The sequence below is a fragment of the Triticum dicoccoides genome, chromosome 4A (genome assembly GCF_002162155.2).
Source record: "Triticum dicoccoides isolate Atlit2015 ecotype Zavitan chromosome 4A, WEW_v2.0, whole genome shotgun sequence".
In the NCBI taxonomy this organism is placed as follows: Eukaryota; Viridiplantae; Streptophyta; class Magnoliopsida; order Poales; family Poaceae; genus Triticum; species Triticum dicoccoides.
Window position 1 is genome coordinate 362,255,614 of NC_041386.1, and position 24,458 is coordinate 362,280,071.

At 44.2% G+C, this 24,458-nt stretch overlaps 1 protein-coding gene across 1 annotated transcript in view; it reads left to right on the top strand.

Moving 5' to 3' along the window:
• Window positions 1-3,991: 3,991 nt before the first annotated feature.
• Window positions 3,992-24,458, top strand: part of LOC119285926 (transcription initiation factor TFIID subunit 4b-like) — a 41,477-nt gene continuing 21,010 nt past the window's right edge. The window contains exons 1-11 of the mRNA XM_037565261.1: window positions 3,992-4,150; window positions 4,256-4,388; window positions 6,392-6,837; window positions 6,962-7,057; window positions 7,233-7,946; window positions 19,746-19,864; window positions 19,946-20,033; window positions 20,147-20,282; window positions 20,364-20,419; window positions 20,489-20,545; window positions 20,629-20,775. Coding sequence (XP_037421158.1) covers window positions 4,112-4,150; window positions 4,256-4,388; window positions 6,392-6,837; window positions 6,962-7,057; window positions 7,233-7,946; window positions 19,746-19,864; window positions 19,946-20,033; window positions 20,147-20,282; window positions 20,364-20,419; window positions 20,489-20,545; window positions 20,629-20,775 — 2,031 coding nt within the window. The 5' untranslated portion in view covers window positions 3,992-4,111. The remainder of the gene's footprint in view (window positions 4,151-4,255; window positions 4,389-6,391; window positions 6,838-6,961; window positions 7,058-7,232; window positions 7,947-19,745; window positions 19,865-19,945; window positions 20,034-20,146; window positions 20,283-20,363; window positions 20,420-20,488; window positions 20,546-20,628; window positions 20,776-24,458) is intronic.

Here is a 24,458-nt window from a genome sequence, read left to right on the forward strand (position 1 = left end):
CATCAACCTCTCCTTCCCTTGCTGGATCAAGAAGGAGGAGACGTCTTCCCAACCGTACGTGTGTTGAACGCGGAGGTGCCATCCGTTCGGTGCTCGATCATCGGTGATTTGGATCATGACGAGTATGACTCCATCAACCCCGTTCTCTTGAACGCTTCTGCTCGCGATCTACAAGGGTATGTAGATGCACTCCCCTCTCCCTCGTTGCTAGATGACTCCATAGATTGATCTTGATGATGCGCAGAAAATTTTAAAATTCTGCTACGTTCCCCAACAGAGGCATACTAGTGACACTCTGTTTGTCTATGTATTCACACAAGTATTATGTTTCCGGTTAATACAATTCTAGCATGAATAATAAACATTTATCATGATATAAGGAAATAAACAATAACTTTATTATTGCCTCTAGGGCATATTTCCTTCACTACTACCGCGAGTATCAGTTGCTATTCAATTCCACGCGGTAGTACTGCTAGAGGGCGCGGTAGTACCGCTCAGGCAGCACTAGCATTCCCCTGATCTGCTCAAGTTGAACTAGGTGACCGGCACTTCCGTGCCAGTGGAAGTACCGCTCATCCAAGCGGTACTACCGTTTATGCACGGGTTGTGGGAGCATAACGGTTGGATCCTTCTTCCCACTATAAAAGGGAGTCATCTTTCTTTTAGTTGACTACCTCTTCCGCCCCAAGCTCCTTTGTTGCTCTCAAGCTCATTCTTGCCCGATCTCTCTCCCTAGCCAATCAAACTTCTTGATTCTCTAGGGATTGCTTGAGAAGGCCTAGATATGCACTTCCACCAAGAGAAATTTGTTTCCCCTACTAATCCCTTGCGGATCTTGCTACTCTTGGGTGTTTGAACACCCTAGACGATTGAGGTCATCTCGGAGCCACATCCCATTGTGGTGAAGCTTCATGGTGTTATTGGGAGCCTCCAATTATGTTGTGGAGAGAGCCCCAACCTTGTTTCTAAAGGTCTGGTTGCCACCTTCAAGGGCACCACTAGTGGAATCACGACATCTCGCATTTTGTGATGGCGCGAGAAGAATACGGTGCCCCTAGTGGCTTCTTAGGGAGCATTGTACCTCCACACCGCTCCAACGGAGACATACTTCCTTTCAAAGGGTAGGAACTTCGGTAACACATCCTCGTCTCCACCGTCTCCACTTGTGGTTATCTCTCACCTTTACTTTGTGCTTGCCTTACTTGTGTTGCTAGCATCATATAGGTTGCCCACCTAGTTGCATATCAAGACAACCTATTTGTTGCTAACCCTAATTTGTTAAGAAAAGCTAAAAATTGGAAGTTGCTTATTCATCCCCTCTAGTCAACCATATCAATCCTTTTAGTCGTGATCCCAACCCGCTATGCATCTTCATATTGATCTTGGGTGATCGTAGGCGTGTTTTTTTGTTTTCTACTATGTTTCCCAAGAACCAGAACCCGAGCGCACCGTGTAGAATACTAATAACATTGGGAAGGTAATGTTCTTAACTGTTGTGGCCAAGTCTCAATACAAGCGACGATTGGGGGCTGATATTTGATGGAAAGATTGGTACTTGGGCATTTGTTGAAGAGACTGAGGCAGTTCGAACAAGTCATAACAAAGCAAGAGGAACGAAAGAGCTGAAATAAGTGAAAGTAACCAGACCTTTGTGCAGAGATTATCTCATCAACAAATTTATCCCATCAATTCAAGACAAATGGCCCGACAATGACGAGGGAACAACAATCTTCATCCAACAGGATAATGCAAAACCACATGTCCTTCCTAATGACACAACTTTTATAGAAGCTGTAAAACAAACAAATCTGGACATTCAATTACCATAGCAACCGCCAAACAACCCCAAGTTTAATGTTATAGACCTTTGATTCCACAACTCTCTCCAGTCATTAACCAACTACAGATCACCTACAAATATCTAGGAATTGGTACAAGGTGTGGAAGAGGAGTTTGATAACTATGTGGCCCACAAGCTGTTAACTTTGTCACATTGCAATCGGCTATGGTTTATGAAAGACAGGAGAAAACAAATACATGATGCCACATTTGCACAAGGATCGTCATCGGAATGATGGAAGGGAAATAATCGGTGTATCTTGCACGACTAAGCTAATTGCCAAGACCAAGGCCATTACAGAAGAAGGGCAATAGAGTGGAAAAGAATTGGAAAGGGAAGGAGAAGGAATATTGGAATATGAATTGTGTAATCCTTGCATATGTCTTGTGTCAAGAGGGGACAAAGAGGACCTTATATAATGTCCTTATGTATGCCTTATCTAATCCTTATATATCAACTCCTCGTTGGAATTTATTTGAATTATTTGGATTAATTTGAATTAATTATAATAATTTCATGTTATTTGAATTAATTGGATTTATTTGAATTAAATCGGAATTGTGCTAACTTCTTGAATTATTCAGTCAAATGATCCTGGAATATTCAATTCATTTTCAGTTTTGACAGTATTGCGTGATTAAAAATAAGAATTTGCCAAACCTGTCAAAATTCTTATGTTATGATGTTGAGACAAATTTAGGTCCTCGAAAAGCTAAACCTACCAAAGTTCACTAGATTCAGTCAAACCCACCAAACCTGCCAAAGTTCCTAAAACAAGCTAAACCTACCAGAGTTCACTAGATTTAGTCAAGTTTCATTCAAGAACATAAGAATATGTTTTCCCTTTTTCTTATGATGATATGACAATGAGGCAAATCACTCTCAGACAACTGCTAAGAATGCGGTAATGGATTGCATTGCCGAATTCTCTGCATTCCATAACTATTGGGTACACAATGTACTCCATGATTCAGTAACCTGGTTAACCAAACTGAACTGAAGCTAAATCTGGACTAGAGTAAATAATCAGGTTAATTGAAGCAAGGAAGTGTTAACTGAAGCATGTCATGTAGTTAATTGGAGAAAGGGATAAGTGCATATTAATAGCAAAGAAACCTACTTATTTTGAGAAAATTAATAAAGGGGGTTGCTCTTCTGATGAAAATCAGCAAAGAATGATTGGCTAAGGAACATGTACCACTAGGTTAACACTTCCTTGCTCCAGTTAATCTATAAAGGAAATAACCTGGATCCGAGGACCATTTAAAATGACAAACTATTTTACTCCGCCTAAGAACACATTTTAGGATAAAGATCAACAACACCATCCTAGACCAACCCAGAGCCTACAACTAAAATATACACTGACGCTAACACACAAGCAAATCCAGCCCCTTTCCGTCTTCGTCAAATGCAGACATCACCTTCCTCCAAATTTAGATTTCATATTCAGTGTCTCTCTATCTTTATCTAATTCAGATGCAAATTCTCGCCGGATGAAAAGCCATCACAAGATTCATAACCAAGATGCAACTGTACATATTTATCCCGCGCAAACAGGGCCGCTGATGCCAACGATGAAGTTGTGGTCGGCGAAGTGGTGGGAGTCGAGCGTCGGCGCACGTTTGGAGAAGACCAATTTTTGCCAAGACCAATTTCTTGGTGTGGACTGTGGCGTCGACTTGATGGCGTAGGAGCTCGGCAAATGTGGCTGCCGATTACAGTGTGCAGAAGATGATGTGAGAGGGGTGGGGCAGGGCAACGATGGAAAGGGAGGAGGTCGACGACGGCCGGTCGGGCAGGAGGTGGTCGACGACGGGCAGGCAGAACGAGGCGGCGACAAAAATCCAACCGTCAGATGGTCGACGGGGAAACGAGGCAGTAACGTGGGGAAGCAAGGCATCGGCGGCGGGAGGGGGACGGTGGGGGTGGGTGGGGTGAGCAAGGTGGCGTGGGGCGTGGGACGGAGGAGGGAGGAAGGCGGCCGTCGTCGGCGTGCGGCGTTGCCATTTGGGAAGAACAAAGCGAGGAAGGATAGGGCGGCAAGGAAGGAGCGTGGATTATGTCCGGAGAAAGGTAGGGACTAATTTGAAAAAAAAAATCGCTGCCACATTTTTTTTAGACGGAGGGAGTATTAAATTTTTTTGAGGGTGGACGGAGTATTATAAGTTGCAAGTAGAGATATAGATTGAGGCCGCCAAGGGACGGCCGCGAGGCGAGGCGGCGACGAGAGAGGCGGACTTCGCTCACCAGTCCGAGCTGCTCGCCATGGATCCCATCATGAAGCTCCTCGAGGACGACGAAGAGGTGCCTGGCCCAACACCGAACTCCTCCCACCTTCCTGCCATTTCTATCGAGTTATTTGGGGAAAGGAAGGGTCAATGGCGGTTTCTTGTTGTTGGGGTTGCGCAGGATGAGAGCATGCACTCGGGCGCCGACGTCGAGGCCTTCACGGCGGCGCTGAACCGCGAGGTGGAGGGCAGCGCCAGCAGCAGCAGCAGTGCCGCCGCTGCCTTCTCCTTCCAGCCGCTGGATCACGCCGCTGGTAAGTCCGATTCCCTGTTCTAGAATCGAATTTGGGCCCGCCCCGATTAACCAAGAACCCGGTATCAGAATACGCGGTTCTTGCATTACAATTTTGATGAATAATGGAATCTAGAAACATAATGCGGAATGCAGCTCCTAAGTTGCTATTGCCGGTTTGCAGTTTTAGGTTTAGAGTACCCCAACACGTGGCTTTGGGACAAATGAACCAGTCATCAATGGACCGACTCTCCTCTACGAGGGAATGTTTGGAATCAATAGAAGACGAATTTTGTTGAGCTGAGACTCTTTTTATGGAGGAACCGGCAGGAGCGCTGCCTTATTTTTAGGATCCGGCAGGAGGGCTGCCTTATTTTTAGGAACCGGCATTGAGCTGAGACTAGGGTTTGTACTTGAAGCTTATCTATGCCATCGAGGAAACAAAACTTATGAAGTAAAATTTTGAATTACTGGAGATATGGGTGGTCTGTTATGAAGTCTCCTTGACTGCATGCATATACTAATGAAGAGTTGTTATTCAATTTGACAACTTACCTTGTTACTCCTTCCCTTCACAAATATAAGAGGTTTTAGATATTTTAATATGGACTACATACGAACTGAAATGAGTGAACAAACACACTAACATTGTTCTACATACATCCGATTCACAAAAAAGCTACAACATATTATATTTGTGAACGTAGGGAGTATTGTAGAGAAATGGTTATGTACTAATGTTAGTGCATGAATATACTCTAGCATATTACAAGTCAATTAATTACTATGTTGTCAAATTAGAATGGTGTTCTCCTAAGTAGGTCTGGATTGAGAGAAATGTATTCAGTGAGCATTAGGATACCAACGTACCATTCGATGTTCCTCGATAATTATTCAAATACAATAGGGGCTGCTTTGATTCATAGGATTTTTACAGGATTTTCATAGGATTAGAATTTTTCCTATATGTGTTGTTTGATTTGTAGAATGCAATCCTTAGGAATCATTCCTATATAATTTTCCCAGTCTATTGAGTAGGGAGTTTTGCATGAAGTCTGAGCTCTTGGAGAAGTCCCTATGCTTCCATCAAACACACACTTGTGCCATTTCCTTTGTTTTGCAATTCCATAGGATTCAAATGGGCAGGGCGTAGCGATCCTCCAATTTTCCTATCCTATGAGTCAAAGGAGCACTAGATAGGGGTATGTTGGCCAATAATGTTTACTGAGCTGCATGTGTTTCTTGGACGGACATGAGTTGCAACTTAATTCAGGAATTGCGACGTGGTGGTAGTTTTAATAGTATTTTGTGTCGTCCTTTCGCTGTAATAGAATTTAAACAAGTGTACAACATCTAGGGCCTCCACAATGCGTTACTTCAGCTGTATGTAAACCTATGCCACCCAAGATTTGAAATAGTGTGGAGAGAGGGTGAAGAGAGAGAAGAAAATTGTATCTTGCATGAGACATAACCTTTTTGAGCAAACTAAGAAACTAGGTATGGGTTGATAAGTTTGTGCATAGTTTTATCTGAATAATCCTAGTTGGAGCAAATATAGTTGCATAATTTAAAATTTTCTGGGTGTTTCTTAGATACACCCTACATATGACTGAAGTGGCAGTTCCCTAGCTTTTTGCATCATTTTAATGCCAAAAATGGAGCATTTTCTCCGTATGGAAGGCTAGATACAAAACTTGGATATAATGTAGTATTGTCGATGCCTGCCCATGCACTGGTCTTTTACTAGCAGTGAGATTTTCAAACAAATATTTTTTGAAGTTTAAAATCAGTTAGGAGTTACTCAGTTAATAACAATGCATGGTGGTATTTTTCTTGGAGTATTTATTTTTCATGTTTGCTATGAAGAACTTGAACAAGAGTCAGCATCAACAGTGGTGCTCTAGAAGCACTTCCATTTTAATTTACTGAATTGTCGTCCGATAACTTAGCTGTATTTACAGTTTTACTCTGTCACTGTATTTGAACTGGAGTGAAGAAGCTTACTAATTTGACGCAAAATTGCAGGTACATTACCTCAGAAAAGCAACCCAGTAGTAAACAACAGTCATGGACAGTGGCAAGGTTCAGTAAAGAATGACAGTGGAAACCAGGAGAGCCAACAGCAGGAAGAAAAACATTTATATTGCAAAAAAGAGCAGTCGTCCGGACCTGAAGCAGTTCCCATAGGTGCTGATAACAAACAACTTCACTCTAATACTCAAATTGAATGTTTCCAGCTAAAGGTTAAGCGAGAGCCAGGAAACAATGCTCAACAAAGCACTGTTGGTCAGCAGCAGCCTATGCAACAAATAAAGAGTCAACAACCACCAGGCACAAACCAAACCAATAGTAGTCCAGCTATGGTGGGAAAACCTCCTGTTGTTACATTTCATATGCTAATCCCGATTTTGAGACGCTACCTTGACAAAGACAGGGATATACAAGTTCAGTCCATTTTTGCAAAGTTACGGGTTGGTATTTGTTACTCAGTCATCTTGAATTAGATAAACAACTGGTTCAAGAATTATTGTCATTGCATAACAGATTACCTAATTATTTTTATTACTTTATTGAAGTTTAATTTGTTTCTGATAGAAAAATGAGGTCAGCAAGGAACATTTTTTAAAGGTTATTAGGACTATTGTTGGTGATAAGTTGCTCAAGCAAGCTGCTTCACGATATCAAATGCAGGTAACAAAGCTTTTCCATTTTATCGTGGTCCATTTGAAACATAACCTGATTCCACTTCATTTTGCTTAAGTTAGGTCAATCTATATATCTTTAAGCAGTCCCTATATTGTTATTCTTACTCTTATAAACATATTCTTTTTCCTTTGATAGTTATTTTCATCTTGTTTGGCTGCAGGCTGCTCAGGCACAACGGAATCAAGTCCCAGGTCAGCAAAATGAGAGTCCAAGACCGCCTCAATTTCGACTGTCCTCATCAGGCCAAATGCAGAATAACATGGGTTATGCAGCTTCAGAAGGCAACTTACAAAAGCCTAATGAAACTGGTAACATGTCAGATAGGAAAGGGTTGCAGATGCTACATAGCCGTCCACCTAATATCCACTCAATCCCACTGCAAGCAACCCAGGATCATGTGCAGCGTCCACAGACATTTTTGCCAGCCTTAGGGGCAAATAATATTCATTCTCGTCAATTTCCACAGTCAGTTGGAGGTCCAATTGCACCACTTAGACCGCAGATGACAGATTCCAGTCAAAGAGGACAATCAGTCCAGAGAGGTGTTGCCAGTGTTCTTGGCAGTGTGGCCACACGGCCAGCATTGCAAAATAATCAACCTTCACAGCAACAACCAAACAAGGAGCAGAAAACTAATTCTTTCACTCCAACAGTACATATGAACAAAGACAATGCTAACCAACCCTCTGAATCTGCACAGAGCTCTTTTGCCGCCTTGAATGCGAAACAAGTCAACCCAGGCCTTCTATCTTCAAAGGTTGGTGGTGTTTTGGAAAATCAATCATCTACGTTGGCCACTCCTAAATCTTTGACAACAACAAGCTCAAGTCAACCTCATCCATCTTATGGAACTCCAGCAGAACTTAACATGCAGGTATGCACCAGTATATTGTTCTTCGGATGTATGTTTTTTGTGTACTTGTTGCACTTTAATGTTACAGTGCCAATCATTTTATATATTGCATTGAATTGGGGTATACACCAAGTTATATGGGCCTATACAAGTTATACAACAGGTTTATTCAACTAATACCCCTTCTTTCCTATGTTGATCCTACTTTGAGCCTTTGTGAAGAATTTTGCAACTTGAGGCTCCAATGGGACATATTGAAGATTGATCCTTGCCTGCTGGCAGTGGGAACTTGGGAATGATGCCTCGATACCAATACGCTGGTTATTCATGCTTGAGTGGGTTGTTTGCAATCTGTATATAGCAATAATGCTATCACATAGAATAGATGTGTGTGCATCACATGGAACACCAAAATCAGCCAACAACCAACGAAGCTAGAAAAACTTTATTACAGTAGTAGTACAAGATTGTCAGTATCATGATTGCTGTAGTTTTGTACTATCAGAGCTGGATGTCATGGACCGCAATATGGATTGGAATGTAATATCACGGCAGTACATGGTCCATCTCTTAGAATCAGTAGGCCACGATTCTCAGGATAAACTATAACAGCATGTAAAATTTGGTATTACTTGATACAAATATATGTATTTTATTATAGCAGTAGGCTGCACTATATCCACTTAATTGAATACTGTGAATAAATGCATCTAATCTCATAAATTTGGTTCAAAATTTACAGTTTGTACTATAAACTTAAATATTTGAGTATGCAATTTATATTTTACTACATAAACTATGTTGGCTTGTTGAAGTCAAGATTCGATCCTGTCAAACAAAGTATGATCCTTCATAGTACTGTGATACTAACATAGTTGTTGCACAAAGGCTTTGCGATCATCTCTAGTGCACTAGCTTGCTGTCACCTTAATGCTCATTCTATATCAATATGCCGACTTATATGCCTGACAAATGGAGGGGCTGGGTAGTGCCATTGAATAACTTAAATGGTCTCAACCACTTCGTAATAAGTGAATACATGATGAAGTTACCTTATGAGTCCGAGCGCGTGATTGGTCGTCACATATAAACAATATTGAGTCACAAGCCAAAAGCCAAAGCAAAAAGCCCATAAATAGCTGTTTTTTTGGCTTTATAAGCGGAAATGCCAAAGCCAAAAGTAAGCCCAACCAAACACCACCAAAATATTGCTCGGGATGACTTTTGGCAAGAATGAGTTCATTGTTTCACCAAAGGTGTTTGGATGCACCTGCTTTGTTAGAGAGCAGAGACCTTCAGTCGGAAAATTGGACCCACGTGCTGTGAAGTGTATCTTTATTGGATACTCATCTTGAAGAAACTTGCTGAATTCTAAATGAAACAACCTTATTTTGAAGTGACATGCAATATCTAGTTCAACCAATTATTGAAGAGTCCCAGTGAATGGCGAACATTTGTGAGCATGGATGTGACATTTAGGGTGCCTGAGCCGTTCTGTGGAGAGAAGGCAGATCTCAGCTTGTTGTTTGACTTACACTCTCCCAGCACGGGTGATGCTAAGTCGAGTGGTGGAGAATTAACCATTGGGACTAAGGAAGATGAACCATTGAGAGTTGTGGTTAGTTCAATTTCATGCTCTATGAGTGAAGTGAGATGGAGAAAGCCCAAAGATGTAAATTTGATGGTATACACGAGGAGATAACCTATGAGTGAGAAGAGATGGAGAAAGCCTAACGAGGAAGAAAATTTAAGAGTGCATACATGGAGACAATTGCAACATGAACAACATGCTCCAGCAGTTGGCGAAGTCCTATTGCAAGGGCAGCAGTTTCAACAATAACGAACTTCAGTGCCTATTGAAGCTTGACTCATCTGGGAGTGAGCCATGTGTCGGTAGATGATTGAACTAATTTTCCTATAGCCTTGAGGAAAAAACCATGAGCTAGGCCAGGAAGCCTCCAGAAAGGTACGTGTCAGGCTCCAACCCTATCTGAACTGAAGAACTGAACATTTCCACTGTTCCGCGTCTATTGCCGTTGCCGGATCCGTCCTGTTAGAGTATGTAATGGGCCTAATGGGCCTGGGCTGGCGGTATAGCCCGTTAGTCTTAGAGTTAATTAGAGATAAGGGTCGCTTGCTTGGGAGTCAAGTAAACCTCTATATATAAGGGGAGGAGATGTATCAATCTAATCAAGTAAGAATTAAGAAGGAAATCCCTTCCATCTTGCCTGACCGTGGGCAAAAGGCCCCCGGCCGGTCCTCTCGCGCCCTCCTTCTAGCAGGACCATAACAATTTGGTATCAGCTAGCTTCGGTTTGATCATTTCTTCACCGCCGCCCAACCCGTCTCTTCCGCTGCCGGGATCCTCCATCGCGCCCGCCCCCGCCGTCCTCACCCCAGAGGAGGTGTCCGGGGCGCTGCGGGACCTAACCCAGGCGGTCCAGGAGATCCGCTTGTTCTTGGCCAGGTCCTATGGGCCGCACCCGGCTGCGCCGCCCATCGCCGCCACCGCGCCGCTGTGGCTGCCGTGGCAGCCGCTGCATCAGGCGGCCTCCGCCGCGCTCGCCGGGCTGCTGCAGCTGCCGCAGCCGCAGCCGCTGCAGCTGCCATCCACCGCCCCACCCTGGCTGCAGTGGCAGCCGCCGCTCCTGGCGGCCTCCGCCGCGCCCGATGCTCCGCTGCAGCAGCCGCTGCCGCTGCCCTAGGGCGTCCCCGCCGCGCTCGCCGGGCCGCTGCAGCTGCCATCCACCGCCACGCCCTGGCTACAGTGGCAGCCGCCGTTCTTGGCGGCCTCCGTCGCGCTCGGCTCCGCTGCAGCAGCCATCGCCGGTCAGCTCCGGCCCTGCATCGACCGCGCCGGCGGGAGTCCCGATCCACCAGATCAAGTTTCCGCCGTCGCCATTACCGCTTCCCTAGGGCGTCCTCATCCAGCAGATCAAGTTCCCGCCGTCGCTGTCACCGCTTCCGGCTTGGGTCACTACCCGCCACGCTTCCGGCTTGGGCATGCTGTTTTTCCCGCGGATAGCGACCTCAAAGTCTGCGACATCGGCGGTTGGGGGGGCGCACCCCTCCTCGTCATTCTCCATCGCAAGCCCTCCACTCTTCTCTGTGCAGTGCAGACCAACAGCCGTCTGGTGGGAAGAAGGCAGGGTGTCACCGACAGGGGCACATCGCATAGCACCACTGCATTCCGCCGGCCGCCGCGAGGGCGCCTTTGCTGGTCGCTCTTGCGACCACTTCCAGGTGGCCATACACATGCATTCCTTTTGTCCAGATGGTGTCCATGTGATCCAGGTGGCTGTACACGTGCATGTCCGACGTGCGGATGGTGTCCACTTTATGTTCAGGGGTCGAAAATAAAGCGTCCTAGTCCATTTTAGGTTGAGAGTAATAAAACAAGCCGAGATGTAAAAGGCTTGTTTTTAGGTGTTAGGTTTGTGTTGCGTCGAGTCATGGTTAAGTTGGTTAGGTTGCAGCTCGAGGACAAGCTGCATGTCCAGGTGGGGTGTAGTGTTAGAGTACATAATGGGCCTAATGGGCTTGGGCTGGCGGTATAGCCCGTTGGTCTTAGGGTTAATTAGAGATAAGGGTCGCTTGCTTGGGAGTCCAGTAAACCTCTCTATATAAGGGGAGGAGATGTATCAATCTAATCAAGCAAGAATTAAGAAGGAAATCCCTTCCATCTTGCTCGGCCGTGGGCAAAAGGCCCCCGGCCGGCCCTCTCGCGCCCTCCTTCTAGCAGGACCATAACACGTCCTCTACCATCCGATGAAGATCCAGCGGCTCTTGTTCGACGTACCATTTCAGAACGACCAGATCCTTTGAGCCACTGATCTTCCATCCGATGGCTCGTGCTTGAGAAGATGTGCTGTTTACTTTCCGACAAAGCTCTCCTTTGCTTTATTTGCTTTACTCGCTATTTAGACTCCATTTGGGATCGGTATTTGGACTCCATTTGGGATCTTCCAGCTACTTTCACTCGCTATTTAGACTCCATTTGGGATCGGTGAGATCCATATCTTGTGTAAGGGGTTGTCCCCAAGGCCGCTGTATTTCGGCTGGCTGTAAACCCTAGCTACTGTTCTTCTAGATTGAGCAATACAACCTCTTGAAGCGAGTTACTTCTATGTGATTTGTGTTGTTATTCTGAATTTCCTTGACAGATCCATAGTCTAGTCCTGTCAATTGGTATCAGTAGCCAGCGCTCCTTGGCAGCGTTGAACTTGTGCTTGGCGAAGTTGGTGTGCCGTAAAATCCTTCCCGGAGCATGGGTTCCGACGGCAGTGAACTCCCGAAGGCGATTCGGTGGCGGTGAACATATGACTCATTGTCGCCTGGGTATAGAGCCTTCATTGCTTAATTACAATCTGTGGCAATCCCAAGGGATTGCAAAGCATCCTTGAGAAGAAGACATGGGATATTTTCTCTCTTCCAGCAGGAAAAAAATCTAGTTACATGCAAATGGCTGTATACCGTGAAGCAAACCCATGAAGGGAAACTAGAACAGTACAAGGCTTGACTGGTGGCAATGGGTTACAGTCAAACCTATGGGATCGACTATGATGAGACCTTTGCACCCGTTGCAAAGATGAGTACAATAAGAACTCTTATTTCTTGTGCTGCTAACTTTGGTTGGCCATTGCATCAATTGGATGTCAAGAATGCATTCTTGCATGAAGATCTTTAAGAAGAGATTCATATGGAGATTCCACCTGGCTTTAGTAGCCCGAACATTAGGGAAAGGTGTGCGAATAGGTCTTTGTATGGTCTCAAGCAGTCACCAAGTTTGTGGTTACAAACAATGTAATGGAGATCATACAATGTTTTATAGGCATTTCAAGAGTTATATTACCATCCTTGCAGTTTATGTGGATGCTATTGCTACCACATGAGATGATAGTGTGGAGACAAGTCAACTGAAGGTGCTGTTGAGCAAAGAATTTAAGGTTAAGGATTTGGGTCAACTCAAGTATTTTTTGGGTATTCAGATTGCGAGATCTCCTAAGGAATAGTTCTCGCAATGAAATATGTATTGGATCTTCTCAGTGAGACTGGTATGCTTGAGCATCGAGCTGCTTCAACCCTATTGAGTAAAACCACCAGCTGTGTGCTCACTCAGGAGATCCGGTTGATAGAGGGAGCTACCGGCGGCTTGTTGGTCGACTCATCTATTTGTTCCACACGATACCTGACATATCTTATGTTGTGTGTGGTGAGATGCTACATGCATGACCGAAGAAGTGGGCATTTAGAGGCAACACATAGAATTTTGTGCTATCTAGAAGGGAGTCCTGGAAGAGGTCTATGGTTCAAGCAATGGACATTTGAATGTAGAGGGATATTGTGATGCTGATTGGGCTAATTGCCTTGATAGAAAATCCAACTTCTGGATATTGTGTAATAGCAAACAGTATGGTGAAAACTGTTAGGAAAGCAACTTGTCTCTATTCCAAGGCCCAAGGGGCATATGTATACACACACACACATTAGCAATGTGCCCGTGCGATGCAACGGATCCAAAGTAGAATAGTACTTGTTCACAAACTTGGAAGAAAATACTCTTGTTTTGATATACATATACCACTAAGAATATATTACATTTCACTCAAAATATATTTCTCCGGCTGTTTTGATAAGGTGAGGGAGGGATGTGGTTGCTTTCAAGATAATACGGGGTTTTCTGCAAATTGGAGCAGAGAAGTGGGCTATTGTTGCAAAAATGCCACAACTTACCTCACAGCCGTTAGATGCAGATCTAATGGTCAGAAATGACGGATGGCAGACACACCATCATCACCAACTGAGTTTTTTATTAGTATATTAGTATACACACACACACACACACACACAAGACTTGAGGTGCAAGGAAAGTAAACAGTCTAATAAGGACTCCTAGACCAATACTAATTCTTCCTAACACCCCCCTCAAATGCAAAGCGTATGCAATAGCATTGCATTTGAAAAAGTGTAAAAAAATGATAATCCAAATCCGGATCTTGCGAGTGTCGTCGTAGCATGAAGAGTCTTCAAAACCTGTCGAGTCGCCAAAGGGGATAACAAAGAGATGGCACATCAGAGGAAGACACCGCATCAATAGAAGATACAAGAGAAGTATCAAGAGAAGATGGGTTGTCAAAAGAAGATGGCGCATCAAGAGAATGAAGCATTGCTTAAAGAATCATGGCCCATGAAAACCGATGTCGAAAGAAGCTCGGCAGCAAGAGAATGGGCTTAGAACCAACAATGCTAAGAAAGGCCATGAAAATTCTATTGAGAGGACAATGACCAGAAAAAGGTTGACGGACAAAGATATGTTGGGCTCGCATGGCATAAGAAACACACAATATCAACAGATTTGGTGGACGCAGCGGAAGAAAAGAAAACTAGCGAAAGAGCACGCGACACCTAAAGAAAAGTGCATGAAGCGTAAGACAGCAGCTAGCAGGCAGGAGCGAACGCAGTAGCAAAGCAGTAGCTAGCACAGCAGCCTGCACGCAGTAGCGCGCACACGGACGGGCAGGAACAGAGCAGCGGCGTTGACCCAGATGCGATCCAGCTAGCACGGAGCATGCATACTAGAAACATGAGCAGCCACGAGCCGATTGGAGAAGCACATGCGGGCGGCAGGAGGCACCCCAAACCTCCAGCTGCATGCAGGGAGCAACATGCATGCTGCTAAAGCTGTACGGGCAGGCTTGCACATGGAGCAGAACCCTCTTGGAGAGGCAGACTTGGAGATCAGCCCGTGGGAGCACGGGCGAGCTCTGGAAACCTGCACGGGATTCAGCAGTGTGACGTTGACCGGGGCGGCGTCAATCTTCAGGGCGATGGTATCTAGCGCGACGGCGTTGACCGAGTCGGCCTGATCTCTGGAGGGTGCCGAAGCAGCCCGATCTTGACGCAGCGTTTGCCGGGCGCGTGAAGGGGGAGGGAAGGCAGCGCGAGCCGGCCAAAGGAAGACGGCGACATCGTGGGGGATGCAACGTCCGGCCGAGAGGAGATTGGTGGCGGCGCAAAATTGGATCAACATGAGTTGCCCGTGCTAAAAAAATAACCTATAGCTCTAATACCATGTTAGGAATCAATTTATCTCTATTCCAAGGCCCAAGGGGCATATATTACACAAGACTTGAGGTGCAAGGAAAGTAGACATAGTCTAATAAGGACTCCTAGACCAATACTAATTCTTCCTAACAAAAACCCCACTGCAATTTTTATATTATGTTTTTATTGGAGGGAACCTTGTGGCATGGAGGAGCAAGAAGCAATCTGTTGTGTCTAGATCGATAGCCGAAGCAGAGTACTTGGCCATGTCAATCGGCTATCAACATAGCCAACAACCCAGTCCAACATGATAGAACGAAGCATGTGGAGATTGGTGCTTCATCATTACTAAAGAGAAGTTAGATGAGGGTATAATAGAATTAAATCATGTAAGTTCAGGGAAGCAAGTAGAAGATTGTCTAATCGAAGGGTTTAGGAGTTAAGGAATGTAATTTATCCTGTAACAAGATGGGAATGATAGATATCTATCTCCCATCTTCAAAGGCCCAATAGCCCACCCTTGTGTACATCTATTTGTACCTGTAGGCTGCATCTAGCAAGTGAGTGAGTATTCCAGAAATTTCCCCTCAAGACAACAAATAGAAAGGACTTCTTTTTTCTCATTATGTCACGAGCAAAGAGAGACAGGCCATACCAGTTATCAGGTCAATTGCCCCCCTCCCACACACCATTTTTGCAATGAAGTCCAGATTTAGTACTTGTTGTGCCCTTGAGTGTATATGTCATAGCCATAAAAGAAATCGGTTGCTCATTTGTTACCTGTGTGTTTGTTGACCTCCTTTTGTGCCAAAATTCATTTAAGTCATGTAAGAGCTTGGGCAAACCTTTTCCACTTAAATATTCTTAGCCTACCAGGGTTTGGCCGGTCTATAGACCTTGATGATGCACCTTGCAGACAATAAGAGTTATAGGCCTCTAGCTATGATATTCATCTTCAATCCAGAACCTAAGAAATGTAGTGTATAACTGGAGTGAACCATACCACACATCGTCTTTTGTGCTTTTGCAGTGTAGCACAAACAAGTTAGTGCTTTTCTTAATGGTGAGTTGTGTGAGGAGGTCTATGTTAGGAATATGCAACTTGCATTCCCTAAGGGCCAATGGCCAATATACATATACATGTACATGTGGTAAAATATGCAGGAAAACCTCCAATACAACGGGGTAAATATACAGGCTAGAATATAACTCTAACACCCCCCTCAAACTCCCGGTGGATAAACAACACTGAGTTTGGAGAGATAGAAGCCATGCCGCGCTCTAGTCTGAGCCTTCGTAAAGAAATCTGCCAACTGTAACTTGGAAGGCACATAGAAGAGCAACAACCTGATCCTGCATGCCAGCGCGCACATAGAAAGCATCAACACCAATATGCTTGGTGAGCTCATGCTTCATACGGTCACGTGCAATGCACATGTACTGTCAGACAATAGTAGAGTAGGTGTAATGGCAGAAACACCAAAGTCCTGAAGTAACCACCGTAACCAAGTCACCTCCGTCGTCAAAAGAGCCATAGCCCACAACTCAGCCTTTGCACTTGAACGAGAAACTGTAGTTTGTTTCTTCGTCTTCCAGGCAATGAGAGAACCATCAAGAAAAACACAATAAGCAGGAAGTGAATGGCGATTTGAGGGATCACTAGCCCACGTAGCATCCAAATATGCTTGAAGCTGTAAGGAACTGGAGCGAGGAAAGAATAGACGGTGAGAGATCAAGCCCCGAAGATATTGGAGAATACGAAGGAGGTGACTATAGTGAACCAAAGTGGGAACAGAGACAAACTGACTCGGAATATGGACCAGATAAGAAATATCCGGACGAGTGACAACTAGATAGACAAGACTCCCAACAAGATGATGATAACGCGTCGGATCATACAAGGGGTCACCAACGGTATCACTTAGGTGAACATTGAGCTCCATGGGAGTCTCAACAATGCGCTCATCAGTAAGAGTAGCACGAGTAAGAAGATCCTGGATATACTTTTCCTTGGAAATAAAAAAGCCATCAGAGGTAGAAGAGACCTTGATCCCAAGAAAGTAGCAAAGAGGGCCAAGATCAGACATAAGAAACTGCTAACTAAGACGGGCCTTCACAAAGGCATTATACTCGTCGCCAGTGATGATCATGTCATTGACATAGAGAAGAGTCCGACCACAAGCTGAAAGGTGGACAAACAACGCCGGACATGATCACTCGCTGAAAAACCAGCGGCAGTCACCATAGAGGCAAAACGCTCAAACCAGGCGCGAGGGGCTTGCTTAAGGCCATAGAGAGAGCGACGAAGACGACAGACCATGCCACCAGGAACAGTATACCCAGGTGGTGGCTGCATGTATACCTCCTCATGCGGCTCACCATTAAGAAAGGCATTCTTAACATCAAGCTGAGATACAAACCAGTGGTGAACAGAGGCCACAACAAGTGTACGAACAGTGGTCTGCGAGAATCATCACAGGAGGCAGGCATGCGTTGGCCGGCTTGTCATGAATGGATGCAGGAGGCCAAAGCGGGGCGGGTGGCTTCGTCTAGGCAGCTGGCGAGGGCCACCGTTGTTGCGGGCAGGCTTGGTCAGGCAGCAGATGGAGGCTCGATCTGGAGGTGAACCGGCCGGAAGTAGGAGATCGAAGGCAGCGCGGCTCCAGCAGCAACGCGGGCACCCAATCTGGATGGGAGGTTGCTGAATCAAGTCGAAGCAGGATCCAAGGGCCGACGGCAGGAAATCAGAGGCAGGGCAGCTCCAGCAGCAACGCGGGCACCCAATCTGGATGGGAGGTTGCTGAATCAAGTCGGAGCAGGATCCAAGGGCCGACGGCAGGAAATCAGAGGCAGGGTGGCTCGATGGTGGGTCTACTTCCGGAAGCGGAGAGCAGAAGCTGGCGGCTGAGTTGATCCGCACGAGGGCTGTGTTGACTAGGGTAGCTGCAACCTTTAGATCGACGGGATCCGACGGAAATAGAGATCGAGGGGAATCAACAACTGGTCGAGAGGATGATGGTGGCGCGAGAGATTGGATCGAGAGCACGACTTGCGTCTGCGAAAAAATACCCGAAGGTTCTAATACCATGTTAGGAATATGCAACTTGTATTTCTTCGGGGCCAATGGCCAATATATATATAGACACACACATGTACAGGTGGTAAAATATGCAGGAAAACACCTCATACAGGTGGTAAATATACATGGTAGAATATAGCTAACAATCTACATGCAGACACCACTTGGGTATTCTGTTCCTGATGGCATGGTATGCTGTCTTCGTCGCGCTCTATATGGCAAAGCCTCTTGTGCTTGGTTTGGGTGCCTCTCCTAAGTGGTCACTATTGCTGTTTTTTTGGTAAAGTGATCATGATCCCGTGTTCTTGGCCCACCTTCAGTCACGCGGTCAAACACTTCTATGTGTAGATAACATAATCATCACTGGAGATGATTCTGAGTACATTTTCTTTGTGAAGGCTCGTCTTAGTGAGCAGTTTCTTATGTCTGATGTTGGTCATCTTCGCTACTTCCTTGGGATTGAGATTTCTTTTATCTGAGATGGGTTCTTTCTATCGCAAGAGAAGTACATTCAGGATCTTCTTGCTCGTGCTGCTCTTACTGATGAGCATACCGTTGAGTTGAGACTCTGATCAAGCTCACTGTCCACCTCCGAGCTTCTGATGGTGATGTGAGTCTTTGCCTGATCCAGTGCGCTATCGTCATCTTGTTGGGTTTGTCTATCCAGCTATCACTCATTTGGATATCCCTTATATCCTGCGTTGGTTCGTCTCTGCTCCCACCTCCGTTCACTATAGTCATCCACTTTAGGTTCTAGATATCTTCATGGGACCATATCTGCTGTACTTCCACGCTCAAGTTCGTTACAGCTTCATGCCTGTTCGGATGCTACTTCGGCTAGTGATCCTGCGGATCGCCAGTCACTTTGTGCTTACTATGTTCTTCTTGGTTCTCTCATTGCCTAGAAGACAAAGAAACCAACTGCAGTTTCCTGTTCGTGTGCAGAGGTTGAGTTGCGAGGTATGGCCCTTTTGACATCAAAGGTGACTTGGCTACGATGGTTGCTCGTGGATTTTTTTGTTTCTGTCACTACGCCAACAACTTTTTATGTCCGATAGTACAGGTGCTATTAATATCCTGTGACCATATGAAGCATGAGCTCACCAAGCATATTGGTGTTGATGCTTCTTTCATGTGGTTATGTGTGGAGGATCAGGTGATTGCTCTATAGTATATGTGCCTTCCGATCTACAGCTAACAGTTTTTTCTTTCAGGTCGAGATTAGAACACAGCATCGTTTTTACATCTCCAAATCTCCAAACTCAGTGTTATAGATCCACCATGAGTTTGAGCGGTGAAGGGGGGGGGGGGTTAATATTCCCGTTATATCTGGGGTTTTCTGCATATTTCACCACGCCTGTATGTGCATATATATACTGGCCTATGGCCTCATGGGAATACCAAGTTGCATATTCCTAACAAATAACACCCTGATATCCCCGTTATATACGGGGTTTTCTGCATATTTTAGCACGCCTGTATGTGCATATATGTACTGGCCTATGGCCTCATGGGAATACCGAGTTGCATATTCCTAACAGATAACACCCTGTGAGATCCGGTTGCAGAAGTGTAATTTTCCTTTATTTGCGTGCACACAAAATGAACACATTGCTGTCTGTTTTCTGTTTATTTCTTAGCAATTTGACTAATTCTTGCACTTTGCTGAAATGGTACGATTATTGCTGCTTGATTAGATTCAACCTAGTACTCAAGCACCTCCTTCTGGAGCAGCTTCCAAAACACCTCAAAAGAAGCCATCTGCTGGGCAGAAGAAACCTTTGGAAGCAATTGGCTCATCTCCTCCACCATCTGGGTAATTGTTTTTTCAATTCCCATTATTACTCAATTTAATGTACTCGCTCTTGGTTCCTGAGGCCTTTTTATATTGTGCCAGCAAAAAGCAGAAGGGATCTGGAGGCTTCCATGATCAAAGCATTGACCAGCTGAATGATGTTACTGCAGTTAGTGGTGTTAATCTGAGGGTATACATACTAACATTCTTTAATGTGCTTTTGTTCTTTTGTGTTGCTTTGTGCATACCTTCTAGTACCCATTATCAAATGAATTTTAATGCTGTAACTGTTACTTTTGCCAGGAAGAGGAGGAGCAACTTTTCTCTGCTCCTAAGGAAGAGAGTCGAGTTTCAGAAGCTGCTCGTAAAGTTGTACAACTAGAAGAAGAAAGGCTCATTCTACAGAAGGGGCCTCTGACAAAGAAATTAGCAGAGATCAGTTAATACCTTTATCATTCAAGTGTTGTTAAATTGATAGAGGAACTCCGTGTTCTATTCTCTAATGTTATTGTTTTCGCAGTGAGAAAATATAATCTGAAGAGCATAGGATGTGACGTAGAGCGTTGTCTATCGATGGTGAGAGATTATATAGCAAGGCCCTTCCCAGATTTTGCTTATGCCTAATCTAACTTAAGCTTTCTCCAGTGCGTTGAGGAGCGGTTACGAGGATTCATAAGCAATACAATAAGGCTTTCAAAACAGGTTCAATTTGCTGGTCTGTGGTCTCATTGACATTCATACGGAAAATGTAATCTGTGTATTTATTTATTTATTTATTTTTGAAGAGGGTTGATGTTGAAAAATCAAGACATCATTATTATCCTTTATCTTCGGATGTTCGGAGTCATATATTGAGGGTGAACCGGGAAGCTAGAGAACAGTGGGACAGGAAGCTGGCGGCAGATGCCAACAGAATCAGGAAACAGAGTGATGTTAGTTCTGCAAGATGTTTCTGCTTGCATTTAATTTTATATTTACGTATACATTCATAGAAGTATGCTTTTGTATGAAGGATTTTTTATGAAGTGGATTTTAGTATTTTCTGCATGGAATTTATTTGTGATCTTTAACAATTGTCTTACATGCTTATTAACACATTAATTGCCAATATCATATATGTTATATCTTGTTTATAGCACATACTTTAGATGTTGGTAATGTTGAATGTTTGCGAAGCTCGATAGAAAATCAAATTTGGAACTAATATGGACTATCTGAAGAAAGGCACGTGTTAGGTTTGAGAGTGCATGTGTGACTGGTTCACCAATTCAATCTCAGTTATTATTAGTTTTTTATTAGATAGGAACATCAGTGAGTTAGATGTCTGAAGCAGCACAAAGGTTGTGGAGGAGCAACTCCACCTTGCTGCTACAAAGTGTACAGCACAAGTGTTGAAGGAACAACTTCAACGTGCTGCGCTAGATATCTCTCTAGAAGCGAATGTAGGCCGATATGGCAGCAAGAGTTCAATCCAGAACTCCTAGAGCACAAGATCTACTCCAAGATCTTAGATAAGAACAAAAAGTTCTATTATAGGTAGTGGGTACATAGTCTCCGTTCAAGGTAGAGGTGAGGACCTCTATTTATAGGGCTTTGGGAAGCCTTCACATACTTCTACTTATAGCTCGAATACTCTAGAAACATTATTTAAGTTTCACCATTCTACTCATAGCTACTCGCAACTAGAAGGCTCTAGAAAACAGTAGGTAGGATAGAAAAGAAAAGAAATACTACACTAGAGTGGAAGTATCTAGAAGTACCCAAACAGATTTGGCATATGTTTTTCTCTCTTCTTCCTTTTCTCTCATCTATTGTTCCTCATCATTCTCCCCTGGTTGTTTGGAACTCGCCCTCGAGTTATCGTCATAGAGCGCTTCTTCTGGATGGTAGATAGTCAAGTCCGCAACATTGAAAGTGTTGGATATGCCTGTGTCGCTTGGAAGATCTATCACATAAGCATTATTATTTATCTTCCTCATGATAGAGAAGGGCCCATACCTTCGCTGCCTAAGCTTCCCCTTAACACCTATAGGCAGACTCTTTTTGGAGGTAGACCATCACCTTATCACCAACTTGGAATGATTTTGGCCTCCTTTTGCAATCAGCAAGTTGTTTATATTTCTGATTTTGTGCTTCCAAAGCACCACGAATCTCTTCAAATAACTTTGGAACTTTAGTGTAGACAATGGAAAAAGGACTCCTTCCTGTGGATCTATGCTTTGAGTTATTGTAGGAGAACTCTGCAAGAGATAAAGCCAAATCGCATTGCCCCTTTCTTTCTCCACAAATGCAACGAATTAGATTATCCAAAAACTTGTTCACCACTTCTGTTTGTGGATGAGCAGTGCTAGAAAATTTTAATTCAGTGTTGAATTGTTTCCACAAAGTGAGCCAAAATGCAGCAAGAAACTTGCTAACACGGTCTGAGATAATGGACCTTGGAACTCCATGAAGTTTGACCACTTCTTGAAAGAATAGGTTTGCGACATGATGAGCATCCGTTGTCTTGCGGCATGGGATGAAATGAGCCATCTTAGAGAATCTATCCACGACCACAAATACAACGTCACTTCCTCGTCTTGTTCTTGGCAAGCCCAAGACGAAGTCCATAGAGTTGTCCTCCCATGGAGCAATAGGAACAGGCAAAGGCATGTATAACCCCGTGTTCTCGACTTGGCCTTTGCAGGTTTGACATATGGGGCATTGCTGAACAAACTTTCCAGCATCTATCTTTAGTTGTGGCCAAAAGTAGCGAGCTTCCAGGTTAGCGATAGTCTTGCCCCGTCCAACATGGCCACTAAGATCACTTGAATGGAGTTCTCTAATTAGTTTATCATGCTGAGAACTCCTTGGGATGCACAAACAATCATTTTTGAAGAGATAGCCATCCTGCACCAAATAGTCATCACCTAATGGTTGGCCCCTTGTGTGCTTTACCCAAACATGGCCAAAGTCTTTGTCATCCTCATACAACTCCTGTATTTGATCCATGCCTGGAAGTTCAGCCTCAAAAGAAGTCAAGAGGCTTGCACAGTGACTCAAAGCATCGGCCACTCGGTTAGTTGTTCCAGATTTATGCACGATGAGATAGTTAAACCTCTCCAGATATGCTGCCCATCTTGCTAGCATGCGGTCAACATGCTTTTGATTTCTAAAATGCTTCAAAGATTGACGGTCACTATAAACAATGAACTCTTTAGGCAGCAAATAGACTTCCCAAGTTTTTGACGCTTTGAAAACGGCATACAATTCTTGCTGATAGGTACTCCATTTCTGCCTAGCTTCACTTAACTTCTCACTAAAGAAAGCAATGGGCTTCCTTTCTTGAGATAGGACAACTCCAATACCTACTCCACTTGCATCACACTCCAGCTCAAAAGTCTTGCTGAAATCAGGTAGCACCAAGACAGGAGTTTGTGTTTTTGCTTAATCTCATTGAAACTAGCTTCAGCCGCTTCTATCCATTGAAACCTTCCTTTCTTCAGGCATTCAGTAATTGGTGCCATGATAGTGCTGAAATTCTTCACAAATCGCCTATAGAAAGTTGCAAGGCCATGAAAACTTCTTACCTCAGAAATGGTCTTCAAAGTTGGCCATTCTTGGATTGCTTCAATCTTAGAATCATCAACACGAATACCGTCACATGCTATGATGAGTCCTAGGAAAAGAATTTGTGTTTGCAGGAAAACACATTTCTTTAAGTTGACGTAGAGCTCATTTTCCCTTAGTACTTCTAGCACCTTTTGAATGTGATCAAAGTGTTGATCCTCATCTTTGCTATAGATCAAGATGTCATCGAAATAGACCACAACAAAGTGGGATAAGAAGGGTCGAAGGACTTGATTCATCAAGTGCATAAAGGTACTTGGTGCATTTGAGAGCCCAAATGGAATGACTAGCCATTCAAACGACCCTTCTTTTGTCTTGAAGGGTGTTTTCCATTCATCCTCGGGTCTGATACGGATTTGATGATATCCACAATCCAGCTTTGTGAACACTCTTGCTCCACTAAGCTGATCCAACATATCATCCAGACGGGAAATAGGGAATCTATACCTTACGGTGATCTTGTTAATGGCTCTACTATCCGTACACATGCGCCAAGACCCATCTTTCTTTGGCGCGAGTAGGGCTGGTACAGCACATGGGCTAATACTTTCTCGAATGTGCCCCCTCTTCAGCAATTCCTCCACTTTCTCCTTCAATATATCATGCTCTTTTGGGCTCATTCGATAGTGTGGAAGATTAGGAAGACTTGCTCCCGGAATTAAGTCGATTCTATGTTGAATCCCTCTCATCGGCGGTAGGTCTTGTGCTCCCCAAGTATGTTATGAAATTCTGCTAATAAGCCACGTACCTTTGCTGGAATTTCAACAGCCGGGTGCTCTTCTCCTTTTACAGTACGCGCAGCACACAAATCTGCCTCCTTCAAGTCTTCCATAAACTCATTAGAGGTGTGGAAGATAGTTAGCATACTTTTCCCCTCGTCCTTAGAGATATTACCGTCAATTTTGTTTGGTAGAATAATGATCTTTCTCTTGTTCCTAATAAAAGAGTAAGAATTTTCCTTGCCCTTGTGTGTAGTATCCACATCAAATTGCCAAGGTCTCCCAAG